We start from the raw sequence: 21,907 nt of genomic DNA on the forward strand, positions 1-21,907 counted from the left end.
CAATACTGATGAAAAATTATTTCATGTCTAGTGCATATTTTTGCTCTCAGAGGAACTCTCGCTCTGGGAAGCTTTTCAAATTGGTCTGCTATGATTTTAAGAAAAGTATTAACCTATACACTTAACCTAACTATATAAACTCGATTAAAGGCATAAATTAAACTTGGGTACAATACAGCACCATAGCATCCAGCTAAATTAAATATTACCAATTAAACCATCTAGAACAAATATTGTGACAGATGTGTACGACACTTATCTCAATCCTAGCTTTCTCAGGACAAAGACCACTTAAATAAGTATTTGGTGAAATCAATGCACCTAAGCAAGAAATAGTGGTGAGTTCAGGTTAACTTGCTGCAAGGTCTGCAGCATTAAGCAAAATAATTCTCAGGGCTGTGTTACCTTTCAGACAGGGCTGAGAAGAACAAGCTGGTAATGTCATCTGCTCACCCTGCTGCTCCCTTATAGCTATTCATTTGTGTTTGCAGCCTGAGGATTTTTATCCAGCCTTTCTCTCTGTTATTCGTGTGACATTATATATATACTCATGTATAGTGTGACATTCGCCTGCAGAGGGCAGAGCACATTTGCCAGCCAGCCCTGCTACAAAAAATACTTGAGGAATTCCTTCGGCTGTGAATTCCAAGTCACTCCTATGGCACTGTGGCTGCTTTGGAAAACTCTAATTGGACAAGTCTTCCTGAGAAATAGAAACTGAACAGGTTATTCATATTAAACTAGAGGTTTAACATAAACATTAAGGAGGGGAGAGAAAGTAATAGACACATTGCTAGACAAAAACCAATAGGAACTTACTAAGATTGGCATGAACACAAAACCAGCCCGTGAAGCTTGGGTTGCATAGAAGCATAGAATCATAGAAACTTTAGAGTTGGAAGGGACCTTTAAAGGTCATCTAGTCCAATTCCTCTGCAATGAACAGGGTATAAGCATATTTTAGTGAGCTGGACCATAAGATCCAGGCACTGATAGCTATTTTTCTTAAAAGATGGCTTTTTTCATTGCCTGGTATTTAAGAGCTACCAGCTGTAAAACAGTACTGATTCACTAATAGAAATCTGACTCCTCCTCTCCAGCAATGCATTTGTTTTATCAGTCACAACAGACTGGTTTTATAATCCATAGAAGAAAACAGTATCTTTGCTAAGTGTGAGCACACTGTGAAGCACCTGCTGACATAGACTTGCCTTCCATCTCACATTTAATTTCCACTCAGGAAAATGGAGCACAGCAACCAACCCCAATAATCTCTTTATATCAAACTGGAAACACAAGTAGCTTTAAACTATCACAACACATCCTAGTGACTGCTTACACAGGCAAATTATTCCCTGTCCATATGTAAGATCCACTCTCCAATGTCTTCTACAAGTATTCACTTAGCACATCCTCAGTGAGACCTTAGCTCACTAAATGGAATGAATCACAAACTGAGCCTAGTCAGAGCCGCAGTGAACAGGAAGCAAACCAACTCCCCTGAGAGTGATGTGTGACCTCTTATAGAAATTTTGCCTTGCTTTTTTGTCCCATTTCTGTGAAAATCTCAGACCTTGAGGAGGAAGAAGGAGCACAAGATGGGGCACTCATTCCTGTCAAGGAAAACATAACATTGTAACACTCCCCAGAGTTCTGGAAACTGGTTGCTGTTACGGCCTTTCTGGATTTGAGACTTCAACCAGCACGGTGTTTCCTGTGCAGATCTGAAGATATTTTATCCATGACTGCCATGACTGAGGTGTAAAGCCACCTTAATATTACCATATGTTTTCAACAAGTCTTGAGCAGTCAAAAGTTGCGTAGACTGTAAAGTTTTTATCCTTTTTAGAACAAAGGAATTGTAAAGAGAAGTGAAGCAATAGTTCATTTGAAGGATTCTGTGCTGTGTACATTGAGTATCATATATTTGATTTGAAATTAGTGCTAATTTGAAAAAGGACCAATGGGAGCCCCAGTCCCTCCTGATTTCTAGAAATTAAGCTTAGGTTTCTTAATGAACACATTTTGCAGAGAGGAGTTATTGGTTTTGTTGATTCAAATTACCAGTGGTTCCTCCTTGTGAAAGAGCAGACCCTTCTGAGGATTTGTTGTAAAAGAAATAGTAGACAAGGATGCATCTTATTTGTTTGCTTTCCCCATAAGAACATATCATTAATGTCTGTGTAAGAACTAATATGCACGGCCCCAGAATTACATCCGTGGAGTCATTATAAAAAGTGCTTACTGTATTGCCATATAATTAGATTCCCTACACTGAATATATTACTTCAAAACTGTCAGAAGAAAAATTACAGACCTTGTGTAACTCCACAGGAGTTGGTGACATGATTTCTTTCATTTCTTGCTTAAATTTTCTCATAACCATGGACTTTCTCCCCACATCTGATGGCAATGTGTTGCTACGAGAAGCTTGACTGTAATGTGGTCTTACAGTGCTTCTTTCCTGGAAGCTGGCTTGTCTTCCCAGCTGGCTACGAGGCTGTGGGTTTTCATGATTCAAACTCAGTGTACTTCCTGACATAATTGTGGCCTAGAGCATTAATGAACAGGTTAATTTTTAACACAGAACGTGGTTTAAGTAAGCGGTTAATTCACAGCAGTAGGAAAAACTTATCTATTCTTTGTTAAAACACAATCACTCAGGGCACAGCAAAAGGCAAGAGGACAGATGTTCAATCTGCTTGCAAGTCACTATAAAATAAAGGACCACAACAAAACACAACAAGAATAACAGAACCCCATAGGCAAACGTTTTCAGATGGCATTTTCAACTAAAATACTGAGCACTGGAATGGCTGCACTGGTAAGCTTGTCCCCTGGCAGACTGGGCTGAAGAGTGTACAGTATAACTGTGCTCTTTAAAAATATTTCACTCGTAAATCAAATGACATTTAAGTTGCAGCCTAATTACATTTGTTGGAATTGGTTCTATAGGAAGGTATTTACAAGACTGACTGTGAGTGTGAGGTTTATTAAAAAAATAGTAGAGTCAGCAGAACGTGAAGGCAGCTCTAGAGCCAGCGCTGCCAGAGTCAGTACCTGGACACCATCCCAGCCTGGGGGAAACTCAGTGCAGGTACACACTGCTTGGAAGAAATTATGCATAACATGCACATTGCAAGTGCTAGCTAAGGGGCTAGCACTAGCACGTCAGAGATAGCAGCCCCTGTCTCACTGCTGGTTTTAGACTCAGTAAAAGCTAGCCTTTGTGTTTGATGAAAGGATGCGCAAAGCATGAAATCTCAGAATTGCAGCATAACTTGGGTTGGGAGGGACCTTGGGGCTCACCCACTTCTAAGCTCCTGCCATGGGCAGGGCTGCCACCCACCAGATCATATTGCCCAGGGCCCCATCCTTGAGAGCCTCCAGGGATGGGGTGCTGGAAGAAGACAACAGAAGTCACCTCATTCACTGGGTGGAATATACTGACACCAAAAGTACCCCTCGTGAAAGAATTGCTTCTTCAGGGAATGGGAGGTAAACAGTGCTTTGGCACAGATACCACACAGGGTTGTAGCCTGCTGCTGGGGTAGGATGCACAGAATTTCCTGTTTTTTCTCCCTGGATGGACATGAAAAAAAGGAAAACTACGAGTTCAGGCCAGAAGCTGAAATCTGACTGGGACAGGATGCAGACAGCCTGCTTGAAAATGAGAAAAAAGGGGGGAAAATAGGGGAAAAAATGGCAAAGAAAAGTTTGTTTCTGAGTCTAGTGACCATGCTTGTCACTTGTCTTTCTCCCAACTCCAGCACTAATTTCACTATTAGATAATCTACTGTACTTTTAACAGTCTCTCTTGTGCTCACTACTGACTGACATTACTCTCTGATGGAGCAAAGCAGCTAGAGGACCTGGCAAACAACAGGTTTTTTGCTGTTTGGCTGAAGACCTTGAAATGAAAAATGAGAAGGAGTCCTTGACTATGCGACGATACTTCATAAAATAGAGGCATCGCCATTCTCAGCTCCCTGTCATGCTGAATGAGCCTTGCTTTCTTTTCAGATCTGTGAGCTGTGCAAGGAAGCGACACTATAAATGTTACAGCATCTGTGGATCTGAATTTCACTTTTGTAAAATGGAGGTGGCTGCTTTTGTAGAAGGCTGAGGGAAACTCAACGTGTTGAAGTAACTAAATTCCGAATGATCTATTTCCACTTCTGAATTACTTACTTCCATCTCCTTTTATTGTGCTCTGAATATTGAGAACTGCACGAGAAGCCTGCAGTACGAAACCGTATCTAACTATGGAATTAAACCCATATAACATTTTCTCCTGCTTTTCTCTGGTTTGCAATAACAAATACACGAGAATCACATTTTGCTATCCGTACATGCAATACAGAAGCCGTAAATCTGAAGGAGTAAATTAATCTAGACTGAAAAACTTTCACTCAGTTATGCCATTCACATTCCTCCTGGCTGCTAAAGGACTTCAATGACATAAAAATGAAAATGAGATTCTGCCAGTTTCGCAGCTCCAGGAATTTAAAAGAACATAAAAGAAAATATTTTAGGACCTTTCGTTCCTCAACTTTCAGCACCAGCATAATTTTAACTGTTCCAATTAGAGAACTTTGAGTAAAGGTGATTAGAAAAATAGACTCAAAGTTACTCTGCCTCTGCCCCCTTGCTTCTCACCCCCCACCCACAACCTGCCATGAAGTTAGATTTGTAATTAAGTTCAGAATAAAATATGTTGCCCAGTGAAGAGATTGCAGCATAACAAACATTACTCATGTTAACAGGGCTTTCTTTTCACAGTGGTAAGGCTGTATCCAATATCTCGATAATATTATTTTCTTTTATGTTCATCTTAATCAAATTAAGCTTCAATTTAAAAGACAACCTATGGCATGCTAAGAAAAGCTGCATCAAGCGGCTGCAAGAGAATGGGATGCGCTGCCGCAGGGAGGCTATGCCCACTGAGGAAGTTCTGCACCATTTGCTGCCTGTGCAAACAGCATCAATGGGACGCACAGCAGAAGCTACAAGTCAAAAGCTCTGGGGTGAACACGTTCATAGAATTTCAGTTGCATTGAGTAAAAGAAAATAGCTCCGGTTAGGGGTGGGGGAGGCAACTGCACAAGCGAAAAGATAAACGTAAAGGGTAGGTACCAAGAGAGTCATGTTTCTCAAACACAGACGCCTGTCAGCCTTGTCCTGTGGAGAGGGGTTAAAGCTTTTAAATGAATTGGTGCGATTAGTGCAAATTAAAAGAAAAAAAAGAAAGAAAAAAGGAGAAAATAAAATGAATGTAAACTGAACCAAAACCATTATATTTCACTATAATTGGAAAGAAAGGTTAAGATTGTTCTACCTCTAGTTCCCTCAGAATTCCTGACTGGCCACAGGTCTCTAAATCCTCCAGAGCCTGAGACCAGAAGTTTTCCTCCTGGTCAGCCTCGGTGTTATCATGGGTACCTGTGAAGCTAGATTTACAATGACAGGTTAAAAAAGATGGATCGTTTCCCCTTGAAAACATATTTTACACACGTGCCTTGCCACAGATTGCAAGTTGAATGACAGAACGTTACGGTAGGTAGGCAGGAGTGGGGAGGTCTCTGGTCGGGAGAGGCCGGATGGGCATGCAGAGCACATGGCAGCCAGGTCTTCCCATCACCTGGCAGTCACGAGCAGCCGGCAGGATCTGAGCAGGGTGTTGTTCAGGAAGGAGACACGTGGATTTCAAGAACAGTTGAATATACGTTTCTACTGATCCGAAACTGGGTCCTCCCTATGCAAATTAACGAATCAACCAGGGCAGAGCTGCTCTGTGCAGCAAAACGTTTGTAATAAAACCTTTCAACCTCACAGACTTCTTTCAGGGAAATGTGAAGAGCTCTCATTTTGACAAACAGCATTTTGCAACAGAGGGATAATGGTGTTTTCACTGATTCCTTCAGACTAAGCTGCGCTTATTATCAGTTTAACCCCACCTGAGTGCCATAACAGAAACTGCTCCAGTAATTTTATACACAAACACAGAGAAACCTCCAGAGATGCAACTGGTTTGCGTGGAGACCTAGATCTCTGATGTTTCATAAAAACACTGCAGCATTATTGCTAGCACTCCTGAGCAAGCTGTTAGGGACAGTGATGCTTAGGAAAGTTGCCCAGTAAGAAAGGTCAGACCAAAATGCCAACTCTGCAGAAACAGCCCAAAGCAACACCGCCACTGTGTGTGTGTGTGAGGGCAGGAAGCAGGAGTTTTTTGCTGCTTTAGCAAAGGAGGTCAGCTCAATGAAGGTTCACACAAGCGTCAAAGCGGCTGCAAGGGAGGGGGCTGCTGAAAAGCTGAGGGGGAGGATGAAGGAAGGAAAGAATGAGAATTCGGCCTTTTGGAGGCAGCAAGCTGTTACTTTGGAGCAGCTACCCATAGACTGCAGCTAGTGGCGCTTAACATCACACAAACAGAGCAAACACTATTATGGAAGCATCTGAGGCCTTGCTTGACAAACAGTGTTACTGAGAACAGCATGAATGTAACACGGTTAACGTGATAGCTTTTAAATGGGGGAACTGCCCAGCACAACCGACCATAGCTCGAATGCTTCACACACAGGATACACTGCCTCAGAGATGCTTTCTTACAGCTACTATCAGTCAAGCAGACAATGGTCAGCCATTTCGAACTCCTATTGCAATGATTCTCCATCTAGCATCAGTGTCTCCTCTAAGATATTGCAATAGATACAGCAATGGTGAGAATACCTACTCAGATCACAGATGCAATTCCTCTCAGGCAAGATAAGAAAGTATTTAAAACATGATTTTAGAAAGATCCTTGACATCTGAAATTAGGTCTTTTAATCAACCTAAGTAGTTATTCTAATGGCTAATGTTGAACATCAACTACTTTATCCAATACCTTTCTTTATATTGGATAGTAATAGTGAAATGTAAAACAGAACTTGAGTTAATGAACAGGTTTATATGTCTATCCAGCAAAGACTGGATTTCCTAGAACAGGAGGTCCATTCCTTCTCTAACAACTCCTATGAAATCTGAAATTATAATGCCTATAATTCTGGACATCTTTTTGGCTGGAACGATTCTTTTCTCTGCCCTCACCTCCTCTTATGCTTTTTCTGAACCTTATCTCCTGGTATGTGAAATGCTCGACATTTTCACCTCCATTATAGCCACATTAATAAGCTGATTTGTAGCTGAGCAACTGCATCAGAAAAAAAGAGCTTTCAAAAACATTTCTCATCTATCTTTTTTTCCTGAAACAAATCTGAGAGATTGGTTTTATGTCACGTGAAATATTGTTTGAACTGTAGCAAAGAAATCTGTCTTTCTGATGCTCATTTAAAGAGCCACCAGGAATTCAGAAACACAAACATGCCAAGGGTACTGGGACAGATATGAAGCCACAAGTGCCTATGGTTTGGCTCTTGTTGCCATATAAGAGAGCAAATCCCCTAATTCTGTATCTCCCCTTCCCCTCTTTATTTTCTTCTCTATCAGGAAGTGACAGGATGTTCTAGGAACTGGCAGACTCATTTCTGTAGATAATGTTTTAATGTGCAAAAAACCTTAGAGTAGTAGCTATAACTGACCTATTCTGCCTGTCAGTGGTAGGTAGAAACAAGGCTACAGAGCAGCTTATGCTCTCTGGTTTCATTCACTTCCAGCTGAAATGCTATTATCACTCACTGGCATGTTAGTGACATGTTTTATCCATTTTTCTCCTTTTCCTCATTTCATCTGTATTTACTTTCTTTCCGCTCTCCCTCCCCCTCAGCCCCAGCCCAGTCAGGTCTCACTCCTGTGCACAGTTTTCCTACCTGGAAGTATTCCACTCTTCCAGCTGTCCCCCACCTTTCCTCTGCCCACCAGAGGCACCCTTCCACAGCTTGCCCTCTTTCTTCATGCTCCTGATGTTCTCTCCCCCTGACCTTTCTACAGAAGTCTGCTTTAAATGATTTTCTTGATTCTCTCCCAACGTCTCAGTTTCTTTCTGTTGCCACATGTTCTTGGAAGCTGTGCTACACAAAATAAAGGTAAGAAAAAATACTTTTTAGTGTTAGAGAAGAAGACAGAGTGCCTAGCTAGAAGCATAGAAGGGCTGTTTTGGTTCTGGAATTACCTCTCACAGGCTGGAAGAACAGATACATCCTTCTCAGATACTCTAGCACTAGGCACAGGAGTATCAGCAGGTCTGGCATAATTCATTTTACAGATACGATATTAAAATAACCATTATTTAATTTCTGCTGTATTTCTCAGGTGTAAGTAGAACAAGCCTCTTTAATGTGCATACTTTTTTTGAACTATACTTTAAAATGGTAGTGGAATACATGCTTGTAATTTAGAATATTCTGCATTTTACAGTCTGGCTTTCTGGTTCCCCGCTCATCAACTTTTTTAACCTATTACTTATGTAACTGTAAAACAGCGGGTGATCTGGAATCTGTGGCTGCATCTCATCTGGGAAACAAAAGATGAGCTTTTAATGTGGATAAAAACACTGCTTTCAAATTAGAAACAGCACACTTAGTAAAAATGGGAAGAAAACAACGATCATTTCCTTTATTAAGCGTTTTCCTTTAACAGCCTATGACAACTTCTAGTATACTTATGGCCAGCAGGGAACAAAGGAGCCAGACAGAGGCTGAGTATTCTCACTTGCATCATCATGACAGACTTGTCCCCAGATAAAATGCCACTGGGCAACCTGCTGTATTGGAGGATTTATCATTCAGCTTCCAAAAAGCTGCACAGTCATCTAAACCCTGCCTTGATTTACATTTCAAAGATAAATAATTTAAAACTTACAGATTTACTTATCCAGCAGGTTCATATAGAAAAGGTTTTCTGTAGTAATAAACTAAACTGAGACTTCAGGCTCGTTGTGCTGCTACACAAAGAGTCTGTATTTCTAATGAAGGATGTGCGCATCTTCAAGTCCTGACTAATGGGTACAACGAGTGCTGAAATCTTTGTTTTGTTCTGTTCCTGTTTGTTTGCTTTCAAGTAATTAAAAATAAATATATGCCTTATTTTTGGCATCATAATTTTCCACAAACGCCATTTATCTACTCTGATAAGTTTCATTCATTATAAATACTATAACTCATATTTAGAGAATGAGCTGCTATAGATGAGTTAGAAAAGAATAATTTCATTCTATACAACAAGTGTCCATATTTGAGGCACTAATGCAGCTGCAGATAAAACAGAAACTTGAACAAGAGCTTACCTGCTTGCTGTAGGTCGGTCCCATTCATCATCACTCAGTACTGTGTCATGAAATGGGTGGTTTCGTGGTCTGCTTGGAGGGGACAAACTGCCCCTCTGTTTAGGACTCCTCCATTCATAGGCATTGAAGTTGTATCCTGAAGCCTGATAGCTGGGCCCTAAAAAGATGAATTGTATATTCATGCCACTGTATATATTGTAAGGACATAAAAGTAGATCTTTAAAACTAGGTTCTCTAGGACTTGAATGTGGACTGATAATTACATTACTGATACTACTGTAGTAGTAGTAGTAGTAGTAGTAGCCAGATATTTAGCATAATAAATGACTTCAATTATGCCCCAAATTAGGAGTGCTCTAAAAGCTGTCAAAGCTGGTCAAAAGCAAAATCTTAAATATATCCAACCCAGATTTCCTATTCTTTGTGTCTCCTCTACTTCGTGCAGGACACTTCCAAAAGACTATCAGTATCCAATTTGACTTGACTTTGAATACTAGTGAATAACATATGAATGTTTACCATGTGTTAAATTGATAATGTGTGAAATATCCAAAATTTAATCTATTAAGGAAAAAATGCTTCAGGTCCATTAGAGTTTGAAAGGATTCAATAAAAGAAGCACACAAACTTGACTTCTTAGATGACCAGCAAGACAGTTTTTTCTTCTTAGTAACTTCCTCAAATTTGGATGCAATGTAGCCAAAAATAAGTGACATATTAAGAGTCAATTTTGCATGCTACTGATCTGCATTATGGCTATTAAGATGCAAAATTTGCACAGCACAGAAGCTCTCTGGTGACCATCAACTGGATTAAGTTCCCCAACAGGAAAGAGGGTGACAGTTTTGGCACCAGTGGTGCAAGAGATCAATAATGCAGGTGTAGGACTGTGCTGTCACAGCCATCACAGCTCTGTGTGGCTGCACTGTCTTGAGAAAAGACTTAACATGCATGACCTCAACAGCATGACCCTTTGGGCAGAGGGGACTTGCTCTTGTCAGGGATGCTGCTTTTCACTAGGAAAGCTAAGGAAAGACCTGTCTCAGGAGAAGCATGTGCACCTGGGAACAATAAACACACTCGGAAAGCTCAGCTTGCTGAAAGAGACCTTTCTATCAACTATTTCCAAATGTTTCAAGGCTGTGCACGTGGCATCAGACAGCCCTGGTATCTGAAGAGTTTTTTCTGCATGCTTTTATCTTAAAAGCAGCACTGGTAGTAGTTCAATAGCTTTTCTTTTACTGAATTAACTCTAATTTAAATTCCAAGTAGGAAGCCAATGGAGTTGAGCTTTTTAGCAACATATTAAAAAGAACATAAGGATTAACTTGTCACAATCTGATGCTGATCTGGTACACAAATTCCAGTACAGCAGAACTGCTGTATATATATATATTCACCTCAACAAATTCCTTTTTCGGTCTCTGTAGTTGGCATTATCTTATGTGTGTAGTGTATTAGAAAATTCTGTTTTGTTGATGGCTAACCAATATCACTGCTGTCGCCTCTCTAAATTAGAGGTCACTTTACTTCCATCTATCAGTCCAGACCCGTCTCCCTCAAATTCCATGCAATCACACAATTGTGTGCTTTTTTCTAGCTAACTGACAAACATTAACGGACTCCTAAATCATACCAAGGTTTTGGGATGTGAAAATGCAACTGTTGTGAGGGGAAGCCTCCAGATTTCTAAGGCACATATATCAGACAAAGGTACAAAACTAGGTGTCAATTCAAGGAGAGAAAGAATGTCTCACCAGCACTGAATCAGTAACTAATAGGATAAAGCATTATTTGATGCTCCAGAAATATTCCCCAAACTCCTCATTTTGCTTTGCCTGTGCTTATGCCAAGAAAGGTTTGGACAGAAGCCAAATGACAGGTCAAGTTAGAATGATCTCTAATAGAAATGTGGGTCACTGTAGTACCACAGCAAGGGATAAGGCACAACTCTGATTACACTCAGGCTGCTTAAGAGAAGTACCATGTACCCAGCCAAGTCTGGGTGATTTACTTAAGGGAGACCGAAAAACCATTTTGAGACACTGGTTTAGTTTTTGGTAAGGAGTCTGAATGACTGGGATTTAAGAGAGCACTCTGGACCCCGGTTCTCTCCACAGTTCAATAACTTGCCTTAGATGTAATCAATTCAAATACAAAATGAGAAGCATCATTTTCTCACTCTCCCAATATATTCCCTAGAACTTAAAACCAACCAACCAAACAAACAAAAGAGAAGAAAATCGAACATGATTTATTTTGACGGTCTAGCCAAAACAGTTAAAACCAGAAGAGGTAACAAATTCATCTGAACTCCAACTCCAGTGAAATACAAATTACACAAAAAGAGGTTAGCTCATTACATTGGGTATAAAATAAAATGTTATGCATAGCAGTAAGCTAAAAGTAAAATGTAGAAAGCAAGACCTGTAGTTAAGAGTACTGAGACCATCCTGTAGAAAGGAAAGTTAATGACAAAATTCACGCAGTAAGAAATATTTAACAACTAAAGAACGACCGAAAAATGGCCATTAGCAGTAACATCAGCTACTTCTTGACCTCATGTTTCAAACAAACCATTCTGTTTTCAAAACAAAAAACCCAAATATTGAAAATCTTATTGAAACAAGTCAAATAGAAGTATAAAATTTAGTAGAAAATCATGTCTTTCAACTGAAAAATAGTTTTTGAGGGATGAAAGTTAATTGTTCATACTACAGTAATGTGGGAGAAGCAAATTTTACAGATCGTGAGTAATGTTTAATGTTCTCCCTTCAGCTTTTTATAATAAATCTGTTGTCTGTTAAAAATTACTGCCCACAGGCATCAAATTCATGAACACCTTCTGAGTGATCTGTGCTTTGCATTGATCTATATTTGAAGGATAAACTCATTTAGTTGTGTATGAGCTATGGACTGGGCTATTCAGATGTCAGAAATGCTAACAAAAGCCTGTTAATGTATTGATAAATGCTTCATAACATAGCACATTGTCATAAAAGAACGAATTTGAGGCCAGCCACGCATAAGAAATCATGTCGCCTGACAAGGTGTGTGGTCATAAGGAGACACCAGCACATTACAAAGTAGAAGGTTTAAACTTAGTACAGACAAGGTTGTCTTTAGGGCAAAGGAAGGTCAACCAAGAAGACAGTAATTATTTCCTCTTTACACACTGATTGTATTCTTGATAGTACCTTGATTTCCAAAGCTGGTATCAATACCAGAGCCATCCCATGACTCTACTGCGCTGTCAACACTGGGGACTGTAGCAGAATAGATGTCTGAGAGTTTGCCAGATTTCTGTCCAGCAGAGGTTTCATCTTCAGCGTCACTCAGCTCGGTTATATGACCCACAGGGACAGAAAATTTCTTGGGACTGGTAGCTGAACAGGGTTATTAAAAAAAGGAAAAGAAAAAAGGGATGATCATTGCTTTAATGCAGCTCTAAGAACATGTTTTTTTTGCTACTGACCTGACGTTTTCTCCAGAGATGGCCTAAACGCTTCGTAATCTGTAAAAACACGCGCATTAAAGACCACTGATGCTACTCTGGCCATACTTACCATCTGTCTGCTTCTTGATTTTCAAGGTGACAGTTTCTCCTGCCACCTGTAATAAATGAATGGCTTCACTCAAAGGCTTTCCTTTCAGGCTGCTACTATTTATTGCTAGGATTCTGTCTCCTATGTGGATTGCCCCAGTTCTACAGCAAGAGAGAAGTTAAACATTAAAAGAGCAGGGGAAAAACAAACAAAAAAAGCATAAAAAAGGACAATTTCTTTGCATATTTGGAGGCATTAAACTGTTCTTTTGTGTTCATAGCTGTGTTACACAGTACTTCTATTGTTAGAAACGCTTAGGGTGAGTCACCTGTGTTGTGGTGGCAATAGCAGAGCTGAAGCACGAAGATTTGGATTTCAGTGTTACTGCAGAAGTTAATAAGCTGTGGATGATATTCACTGCAGCCCATCTGGTTAAGAATAATCTCAGTAGTCAGTTCAATAGATTTTGAAACTAATGGAATGTTTCTAGAATCACGGAACGGATAACAGCAGTGTGAACAAGCAGCCTGCTATTTCACCAATGCGGCTTTCCAAATGGATTGTGTCATAAGAAGAAAATAAATTCTGTTTGTGTAAATGCACTGTTGTTCTGGCTGGGCAAAACTATTGTGTTTTGTGTTCCTTAAATTTGCTCTGCAACTATCATGAAACTTACAAGTTGCAGTGGCTCTACCTGTCATAATGGTGACAGGTGACAGAAAACCTTAGGATTTCAATTATTCTCTATCCATGAGGAGCATTTCTGCTCCTTGGATTAGCTATGGTATAAGTAAGTGCATATACAGACACTGTGGGCATATTTTCAGATAAAGTTAGATACATGAAGTGCTTTCCTCACCTGTTCTAACATGAAAGGCTACCACTTTTAAAAGAATGTTCCTGTGACTGAGTAGGTTTTCCAATGATATTTCAAATATGGGTCAAAATTTGCTCTGATTTGTATAGCATTTGCAAGAACATCTTGTTAAGATGATCCTGAACTCAGTAATCATTACAAAATGACAGCAAAAATGTTTTAAGCTCAGAACTAAAGAACTGCTAACCCACCAAAATTAGCATTGTCAGGTCAACAAAATTAACCTTTATCTCGACAAAAGAATACTTAAAAGTAATTTGCCTTCCAATATACCTTTCAGCTAATCCTCCTTTTGTAAGGCTGGAAATGATTATGGGATCAAAAGGCTCTTCTGTACCAGAGATAGTAATTCCAAGAGGTCCACCATAGCGCTTCAGCTCAACAGTATAAATAATTGCTCCTGAGCTCTCCTGTTCATCTGTAATAAATGCCAAGCAGATGCAGTTGGTCTCTTATGAAAGAGGGAATTAAAAAAATAACACGTTCAATCTAGTGACTGGTAATCGAACATTTTCAGGATCATATTTCAGATACAATTCTTCATCATACTCTACTGGATTATTTAGAAGAAAAAACACACTATGCGCAACTTCTTTATTGCCAGAACATGCTTATATTGACACCACTAAAACAACTCTCCTTACTGGAACAGGACTGAATTCTACTGTTTAAAATCTTAGTACCTTCTTCATATTAAAATGTGACTTTGGGCTATTTAATTAGAGAAGAAATGCTTTACTACTGGCGTAGTAAATACCAGAACCTTTCTGCTCCTTGAACTGAATGGAAGGTATTCAAAACAAAGGGGAATCCAACAATATTTTAAATAACTTCCTTAAAAAAATTGTGGGAAAGGCCAAAAGTCATGAGGAGGTTGCTAAGAAAACCTGTAATACATCCCCTCTTTTTAATGGAGAAATTTTAAACTTTCAGAATTGAATAGAAAATAGCTTCTGAATTCAGAATTATTAATTGAATTGAATAATAACTCCATTCGATTTTATTTATCTCACTATTTTAATGAAATTTGCATTATTTTGAAATGTTAGTCTTACCAAATACTCATCATAAATGGAAAGAATTTATCTCTGGCTAAGCTAAGTACAGGGTATTTTCTGCAAACGATACCCAGCTGGTGCTGCACCAACAGGAATGGATGCTTTATTAATACAGTGCATGTCCTTCACATATTATCCAAAATGCATCACAGTAGGAGAGAAATCAGCTGTAGTTTCTTTTAGTTCTGAAGGAATATTTTAAAACTTTAAATGTCAAATTTCTCCTGTTTCTCCTCAGGTCAAATGCTCCCTTGTCCATCTTATGATATTGATATTCAGCCAAGGTGTCTGGCCTGGCAAGCAACATTTCCTGCATCTGTGGGTAATGACATTTTGAATGGTTCAGCAAGTGTGGAAAGTGTCTAAGATGCACACTGAGTAAATGTGACTAGAACTAACCTGAGACAAGTCAGAAAATTCAAATGCTCGATTCAAGTTTTAAGAGTAGAAAAAGAAAACTGCATCACTCCATAGGTTCAAAGTACTGCCTCCTTCCAACACTGTGTGTGGTACTTCAGCAGAGCTGGAGAAACACTAATATCTTTGATGTTACTTTGTTTCTTCCCAATTTGCAGAAAATTTAGGTCTACTTTCCCCTCATCCCAAATCCCTCCTATTTCCCACTTAATAATAGAATCATTCCACAGAGGAATCATAGTACGGCTGGGGTTGGAAGAGACCATCTTATCCAGCCCCCCTGCTGAAGCAGATTTTCCTATAGTAGATTGCTCTTGCCTGTTGGAGCATTCGTGGGGCAATGACAAATCCTCTGAGACCTAACACTGATGATGTTTACGCAGGTATGGCATTGACATGTTACAGGACTTCCACAGAAGGATGAAGACTAATCCCCCCAAGCTAACTGAAAATGCAATAGCTAGTATCTGCCAAGGGCTGACACAATGCTAATGTTTCCCTGTTACCTATGGCAAGTGAAAAAGAAGATATTAATCATACAGCAGTCCTGCCACTTGAGAGTTGGAAGTTTATAGATCTTAGTGACTGACTAGAAAGGAGACCGGTCCATTATGTCTTTCTTCTGGAAAGCCCTAGTTAAGAAAATTAATGGTAGAATGCAACAAATGTCAAATTGCTACACTACTCTCTTTGATGCTCCTTCCAGGCAGTACAAATGAAAGCTATTCAAAAACATGGCTTAAAAGTGGCCTGAATTCAGGAATAAAGGCCAGTTCTCACACGAGAGCAAAGAATTCCGCTACTTGAAAAAGGATGGTAGCCATTAGGTTATTCAGGTGATAAAACTATCCTCTGAATTGGAAGGTAGCAGGAAAAAAGAAGGAAAGATTGCTGAAAATATGCTTCCACACAGGGAGGAAATGCAATCAAATTAAGATGTTTGGGGGTGGTCTCGTTTTTGAGATTTTCCTTCTTTCTTTTCTTGTAGTGATGCAATTGTGGAGCAATTCTATGCACTAAGGCTCATAGAAAATAAAGATAAGGTGATTGGTGCTAACCAACATTGCCCCAAAATTGCCACAACCATGGGCAAGTCATGTCTGACAAATTCGGTGGCCTTTTATGATGGAGTTACAGCACCAGTGGATAAAGGAAGAACAACTGACATAGTTTACCTGAACTTGTGCAAGTGTTTGACACTGTTCCACATGACATCCTGGATGCCAAGTTGGAGAAAAATGGATTGGATAGATGGAACACTCCATGGATAAGGAATTGGTTGGTGGTCGAATTCAGAGAGTTGTGGATAACAGCTCAGTGTCCAAGTGGAGACTGGTGATGAGTGACCTTCCACAGGGATCAATGCTGGGACCACTGTTATTTAATATGTTTGTAGGAGATATGGGCAGTAGGGTCAAGTACACCCTCAGCAAGTTTGCAGATGACACCAAGCTGAGTGGTGCAGTTGACATGCTAAAGAGAAGGGATGCCATCCAGAGAGACCTGGACCTTAGAGGTGAGCCCATACCAACCTCATGGAGTTCATCAAGGCCAAGTGCAAGGTCCTGCACCTGGGTCAGGGCAATCCCACGCACAGATACAGTCTGGGCAGAGAGTGGCTTGAGAGCAGCCTTGAGAAGGATTTGGGAGTATCATCTAATGAAAGATTCAGTATGAGCCAGAAGTGAGCTCCTGCAGCCCAGGAGGCCAACTGTGAGGAGGGTTGCATTAAAAGAAGCATGACCAGCAGGTCAGTCTCAGAAGTAGAGAAAATTTCAATACACTGATAAGGGAAAGATCAACCTTGTATGTTTACACCTGAAGGGAAATTGCCTGTGCAGAAAACCAAAGATTTCTTTTTGCAGTACAGCTTCTGCAGGCAATATAGTCCTTAGATAATACAAAATTGTATATATATATAATTTTTTTTTTCACTTTGGCATTAGTAAAAATCTGCAGTGTTTAGCAAAATTATTTCACTAAATCTTGAATGCAAAAGAATAAACCTGCAAATACATAAGAATCTGAAATAGGCTCATTGCTAATACCAGAATTATCTTCATCTTTGCGGATCTTTAACTTTACAAGGTCCTCACAGTGCTGAAGGATCTGAACAGCATCTTCCATTGAGCAATTGTCAAGTCGAATGTTATCTATTGCAAGCAACTTATCACCCAGTTCCAGTGTTCCAGTTCTGTGAACAAGTAAACAAGATTACATGAAACGCCAGTAACATTGAAGTATTTTAGAAAGTATAAACACTAATACAGAAACACGACAGATTTTTTTTAAACAATTATTGCTTTATATGTTGGACATTTCACATGTAACTGCGGTGCACTAAATAAAAGCAGAAGGTTCTTACAGGTTTCCTCAGTTTAACTTGAGACTAGCAGGCTATACAGTGGAAAGAGATTGTTACTGGATGTCTCACCTGTGAGCAACACTTCCTTTCTTGATATCAGAAATAACTAGAGGATCCCCTGGTTTTCTACTGGATGGAGCTGTAATGAAGAATAGATATAAGCACCTGTTTTAATTTTTATGTATGCACACAGGCTAAAATTATAACCAGAAATCATCATTTCCTTATTTATTTATTTATCTGTATTGTATTTTTCCCCTTCCTCTATTCTATAGATAAATACAAATGGCAGCACCATATAACCAAGGCTGCAAAGTCTACTTTTTAAAAAGTAGAAAATTCCAGAACTAAGGTGAGTATTGCAAAGAGAATTCAATCTGGTATGTCTGAATTCTGGATTAGGCCAGGACTCAACCATGTGCAGATACCATGGCACAGCTACATGATACGTCATAAAATGCTGTGTAGCTCCAATGCACAAGGGAAGATCAGTGTTGGCAGCTCTTAAACACACAGAGATGTTCTGGCAAAATTTATAGAGCGGGCTATACCACATTCTTTACATCTATCTGCTCTCATCTCATTTAGTGTTTGAGGCAGAGCCATGAAGATAGTGCTGCCTGTGTGAGAAAGGAGCTATCTACTTTTCAGTGAATTGCATACTGTGGATAACTGCCACACTTAGGCTGGGCTGACACAATCACCACATCCACACAGATGTAGCTGACACCATGTGGAAGCTTGCTACAGGATGACTCATTGCTTCTTCTGCAATAAACATGGCCCTTATGTTGAGTAACATTTCTCCTCTGTCCTGCTGCAGGGCCTTAAGCATTGCACACTTCTACCCACTTTGGACAGTGAGTAGAACCACTGCAACTCCAGTAACATTCAAGTTAGTAACTCATCTCTTCTTAGAGGTATCTGGTGTTATTTTCTATCTGCTGACTGTCCATCATTATTAAAATGACGCTCTGCTGTACAATGCCAGTCACTGCCATTCTTTAACTACTTGTGCAAAAGCATTTGCCAGGTTTCCCCTGGCAAGTTCTGCAAGCCATTAACAGTGCAGCTTAGCAATTTCATTTGACTTTTGGATCTCTGGGTTAGCTACCCCAGAGGATGAAAAGAACAATGACTGACTGCATCCAGAGGGCTGATTCTTGGCACAGCTTCAGCGAGCGCACTGTTTTCAAGAGTTGATTCATTTGCTGGTAGAAGAGGACTGCGCTGAATATCTGATAAGGCAAGCAGCGGGATCAGAAACTGAGGATGGCAAAAGGCATGTTCTTAGAGGTAAGTGTTTCACCTGTCACAAAGCACACCACCCAGAGCTGATGGGGTGAGGAAACAGTCCACAGACCAACTCATGGGACTGCTGTCATAGAAGAGCATGCCGTGTGCTATAAAGCTCTTAGATCTCCTAAAAGCACTAATGGTTTTGTGCATCCAAGGCTCTTGAATCACCTTACGCCATTTCTGCTTTGTACCTGCTGAAACCTCTGCATTCATACACACAGAAGGTATTACTCCATTAGGCACCAATGACTAATTGACAATCATCAAAAAAGCTGCTAGTATTGGTGGAGGACCACTACAAAATCCTGATGTCATCTTTTCAGCAGATCACGATTCTTTTCTTTGATGGAAAATAACAGATCCACTCCTACGGCAACCATAAGGTGCATTATTTCCATTTCCATTTCCAACACGGTGCTCTAACAGATCTTGTTAACCTTGGCTGCCCTGGCTGAGAAAGCCTCTGAATGTCCACTTCTTGTTAAACCGATTTCAAAAATTATCAGTACTAGAGAAAACAGTCCCTTATGGTTCCAAAAAGAAGAGAGAAGGAAAAGCAAAAAAGGGCAACACTCCAAATGCATTTCCACAAGAGTACATACGGATCCAAAGGATAAAACGTTGTACACAAACTTATTAAAGTTTCAAACTGAAGCAACCTGAACCAGCTGCATTTTGTCAGTTAGCCTGTGCTATTGTCTGGCGGATGAAAGTCCTTTTGCAGGAAGCAAACGCTGCTTGGTGTGAAATGAATTCCCCTAAGCTGACAAGCCCTTAATAAGCAGCTACATCACACTTTGTTGGTTTGTTCTGGTAGTTCAATGTTCATGACAGACTTAGTACAAACTATTTAAGTTTTGTTGCACAGATAAGATCTTCAGTTGCCTCCATAACTTTTGTACTGCGCATCACTGCTGCCTAAGACTGCTTCCCAAACACTAACAAATAGACTGTCCCTTGCAAGAAGGCTGAGTACTTTTTTCCTCATTTTATAGATAAGGAAACACTACAAATTTTAAGCATAACCATTCTTCAGAGAGAAATTTGAGATATCCACGCTCTCATTTCTTACAATAGTTTGCATTATGTAACAGTTTCTACATCCAAAGCCCAACTGCTGGCATTTTCAGCATCAGTTGCAAACACTCAGCATTTTTTCAAGAGTGGCTCCAGGTTCTCCAATGTTTCTCCAGAAAATCAAGCAGTCAGGTGTGGAAAATGTCTTTTTTTCTCTCTCTCTTTTTCTTTTGCCTTGTGAAATGACTGGCATCACAGCTCAATTCTGTCACAAGGAAAAAAATAATTTCTCAAGGGTAGCATGAAACTTTCTTGACCGTGAGATCACCTCCTTTTGCTTTCTGCAGTCCCCTCCTCATTCATTATGCAGCCTTCATCCCCTTTGCTACGCAGCAGTTTCATTTCTCCCCAGAGAGTGAGAAGGAAGAATGTGAAAGTAATATTTGTTCACTGAATTAAGAAAGGTATCTTCATGAATTAACACAAGACGTTTGAAGTGATACTATATGGTCTTAACCCCCTCGTTTTGTTTCATTTCAGTTATTTTTGATTATAGAAAGCAATTAAAAACAATCTCTATCAAACATTATCAAACACACACTTGTAAAGGCCACAAGCAGGCTTAAAAAAAAAATGAGATCTCTGTGCAGAATCACATGTGGAAGAGGACAGGATAGAAGGAGAGAAATGTGAAGTTACTAGAAAATACTGCAAATTAGGAACCCTGTGGTCTTGTCCTGGGAAGGGCTCCAGTCTCTTGCATAGTTAGACAGTCTGCTCCCAGTCCATGTCAGATCCATTTTACCCTGTTCTTTCCTTCCTTGCCAATGTCAGAGAATGAGCATCCTCATGCATGAATATGCATCTATCTTCCTGACATTGCCTTCTTTCCCCTGCTAAACAAACATCTCCTTGTCACATCTGCTTCTTTTCACTCACCTTACTGCTCACCCCCACCCAGCCCTCTAACTTGTTAAAGTCCCAGCATCCCCATCCCATTATCACTCCTCAGTCTCTTCCCTCATCTCTTGTCTCCCTGCTATGGCTCTTCTCAGTTTCTTTCCTTGTCCACCAAAGATCTCACCTTTTTTCCTCTCATTCAGTTCTTAGTCTACCTACTGTTGAACTCCTATGGAGATCTTACACAATTTGTGTGATGAACTACAATAGGAATGAAGAGTGGATGACTTGTAAACTTATCACTGCAGCTAGAATTTTGTTCTTCATCAAGTTCTCTCTATATAAATGACTCTATGGTCTCAATTCTCATTCCCAGGCCTGAGTGTGTAAAGACACATGTAATTTGCCTATTTGTAATTCCTACCTAGAAGGAAGTTCAGTGAAACATAACCAGCTTTGTAGATCAGCTGTTCCATTATGTTAAAAATTAAAACTTCTTTCTTATTTCACAGCTACCTCAAAGAAAAGAACATTGGGACTTAAACAGACTTTGAGTGGATATTCACCCAGCCAAAATCCCCGTAGTAGGCTCAACCTAGCTTCAAGTTTAGCAGTTTTATTAAACTCCAAAAAATAACAGCTTCTCCTGGGACAAAAAACATTTTTTAATACAAAGCCACTTATCCACAAGCCTGGTGAAGTGGAATGGAGTGGAGTAGAAAGGCTTCGCATGGCATGGCAAAGAATAGAATAATTCAGATGGAAGGGTCTTTAAAAGATCATCAGGTCTTATCAGTTTATTACAGGCATTATCCAAATGTTCTCAAATGACAGGCGTGGGGCAGCAACCACTTCACTGGGAAGCCTGTTCCGGCATCTGACCACTGTCACTGTAAATGAATTTTCCCTACTATTCAGTGTAAATGTCCCCTGATACAGTTCTGAGCCATTCTTTTCTGCATGTACCCAATTTATCTAATTCTACCGACCTCTTTTTATTTATTTTACTTTAATGAGAGTTAAATATATGCTACACATGAAGGAATAGGGCAAGCCTTAGGTCTAGCAAAAGTATGGCCTCTATAAATGTTGGAGAGGATACAGATCTGTTACAAGATAATATTTCATCTGAGACATAGAACTGCTAACCATCTCATTCTAGGAAAAGAAAAAAGTTTGTTACTGAAACAAGCATGAGCTTAT

At 39.8% G+C, this 21,907-nt stretch overlaps 1 protein-coding gene across 38 annotated transcripts in view; it reads right to left on the reverse strand.

The window, feature by feature from the left end:
* Nucleotides 1-21,907, reverse strand: part of GRIP1 (glutamate receptor interacting protein 1) — a 278,059-nt gene that overhangs the window by 6,277 nt on the left and 249,875 nt on the right. For 20 of the 38 annotated variants that reach the window (XM_085514690.1, XM_085514637.1, XM_085514628.1 and 17 more), the window contains 10 exons: nt 17,558-17,627; nt 17,172-17,317; nt 13,922-14,066; nt 12,793-12,932; nt 12,424-12,612; nt 9,227-9,383; nt 7,812-8,012; nt 5,339-5,450; nt 5,137-5,181; nt 2,318-2,551 (listed from right to left, as the gene is read on the reverse strand). In XM_085514690.1, coding sequence (XP_085370816.1) covers nt 2,318-2,551; nt 5,137-5,181; nt 5,339-5,450; nt 7,812-8,012; nt 9,227-9,383; nt 12,424-12,612; nt 12,793-12,932; nt 13,922-14,066; nt 17,172-17,317; nt 17,558-17,627 — 1,439 coding nt within the window. The remainder of the gene's footprint in view (nt 1-2,317; nt 2,552-5,136; nt 5,182-5,338; nt 5,451-7,811; nt 8,013-9,226; nt 9,384-12,423; nt 12,613-12,792; nt 12,933-13,921; nt 14,067-17,171; nt 17,318-17,557; nt 17,628-21,907) is intronic. The other 18 variants (XM_085514661.1, XM_032443426.2, XM_085514682.1 and 15 more) reach the window with 3 other exon arrangements.

This window comes from Coturnix japonica, chromosome 1 (assembly GCF_054131305.1).
Source record: "Coturnix japonica strain WE chromosome 1, WE-NBRP24, whole genome shotgun sequence".
NCBI classification, from domain to species: Eukaryota; Metazoa; Chordata; class Aves; order Galliformes; family Phasianidae; genus Coturnix; species Coturnix japonica.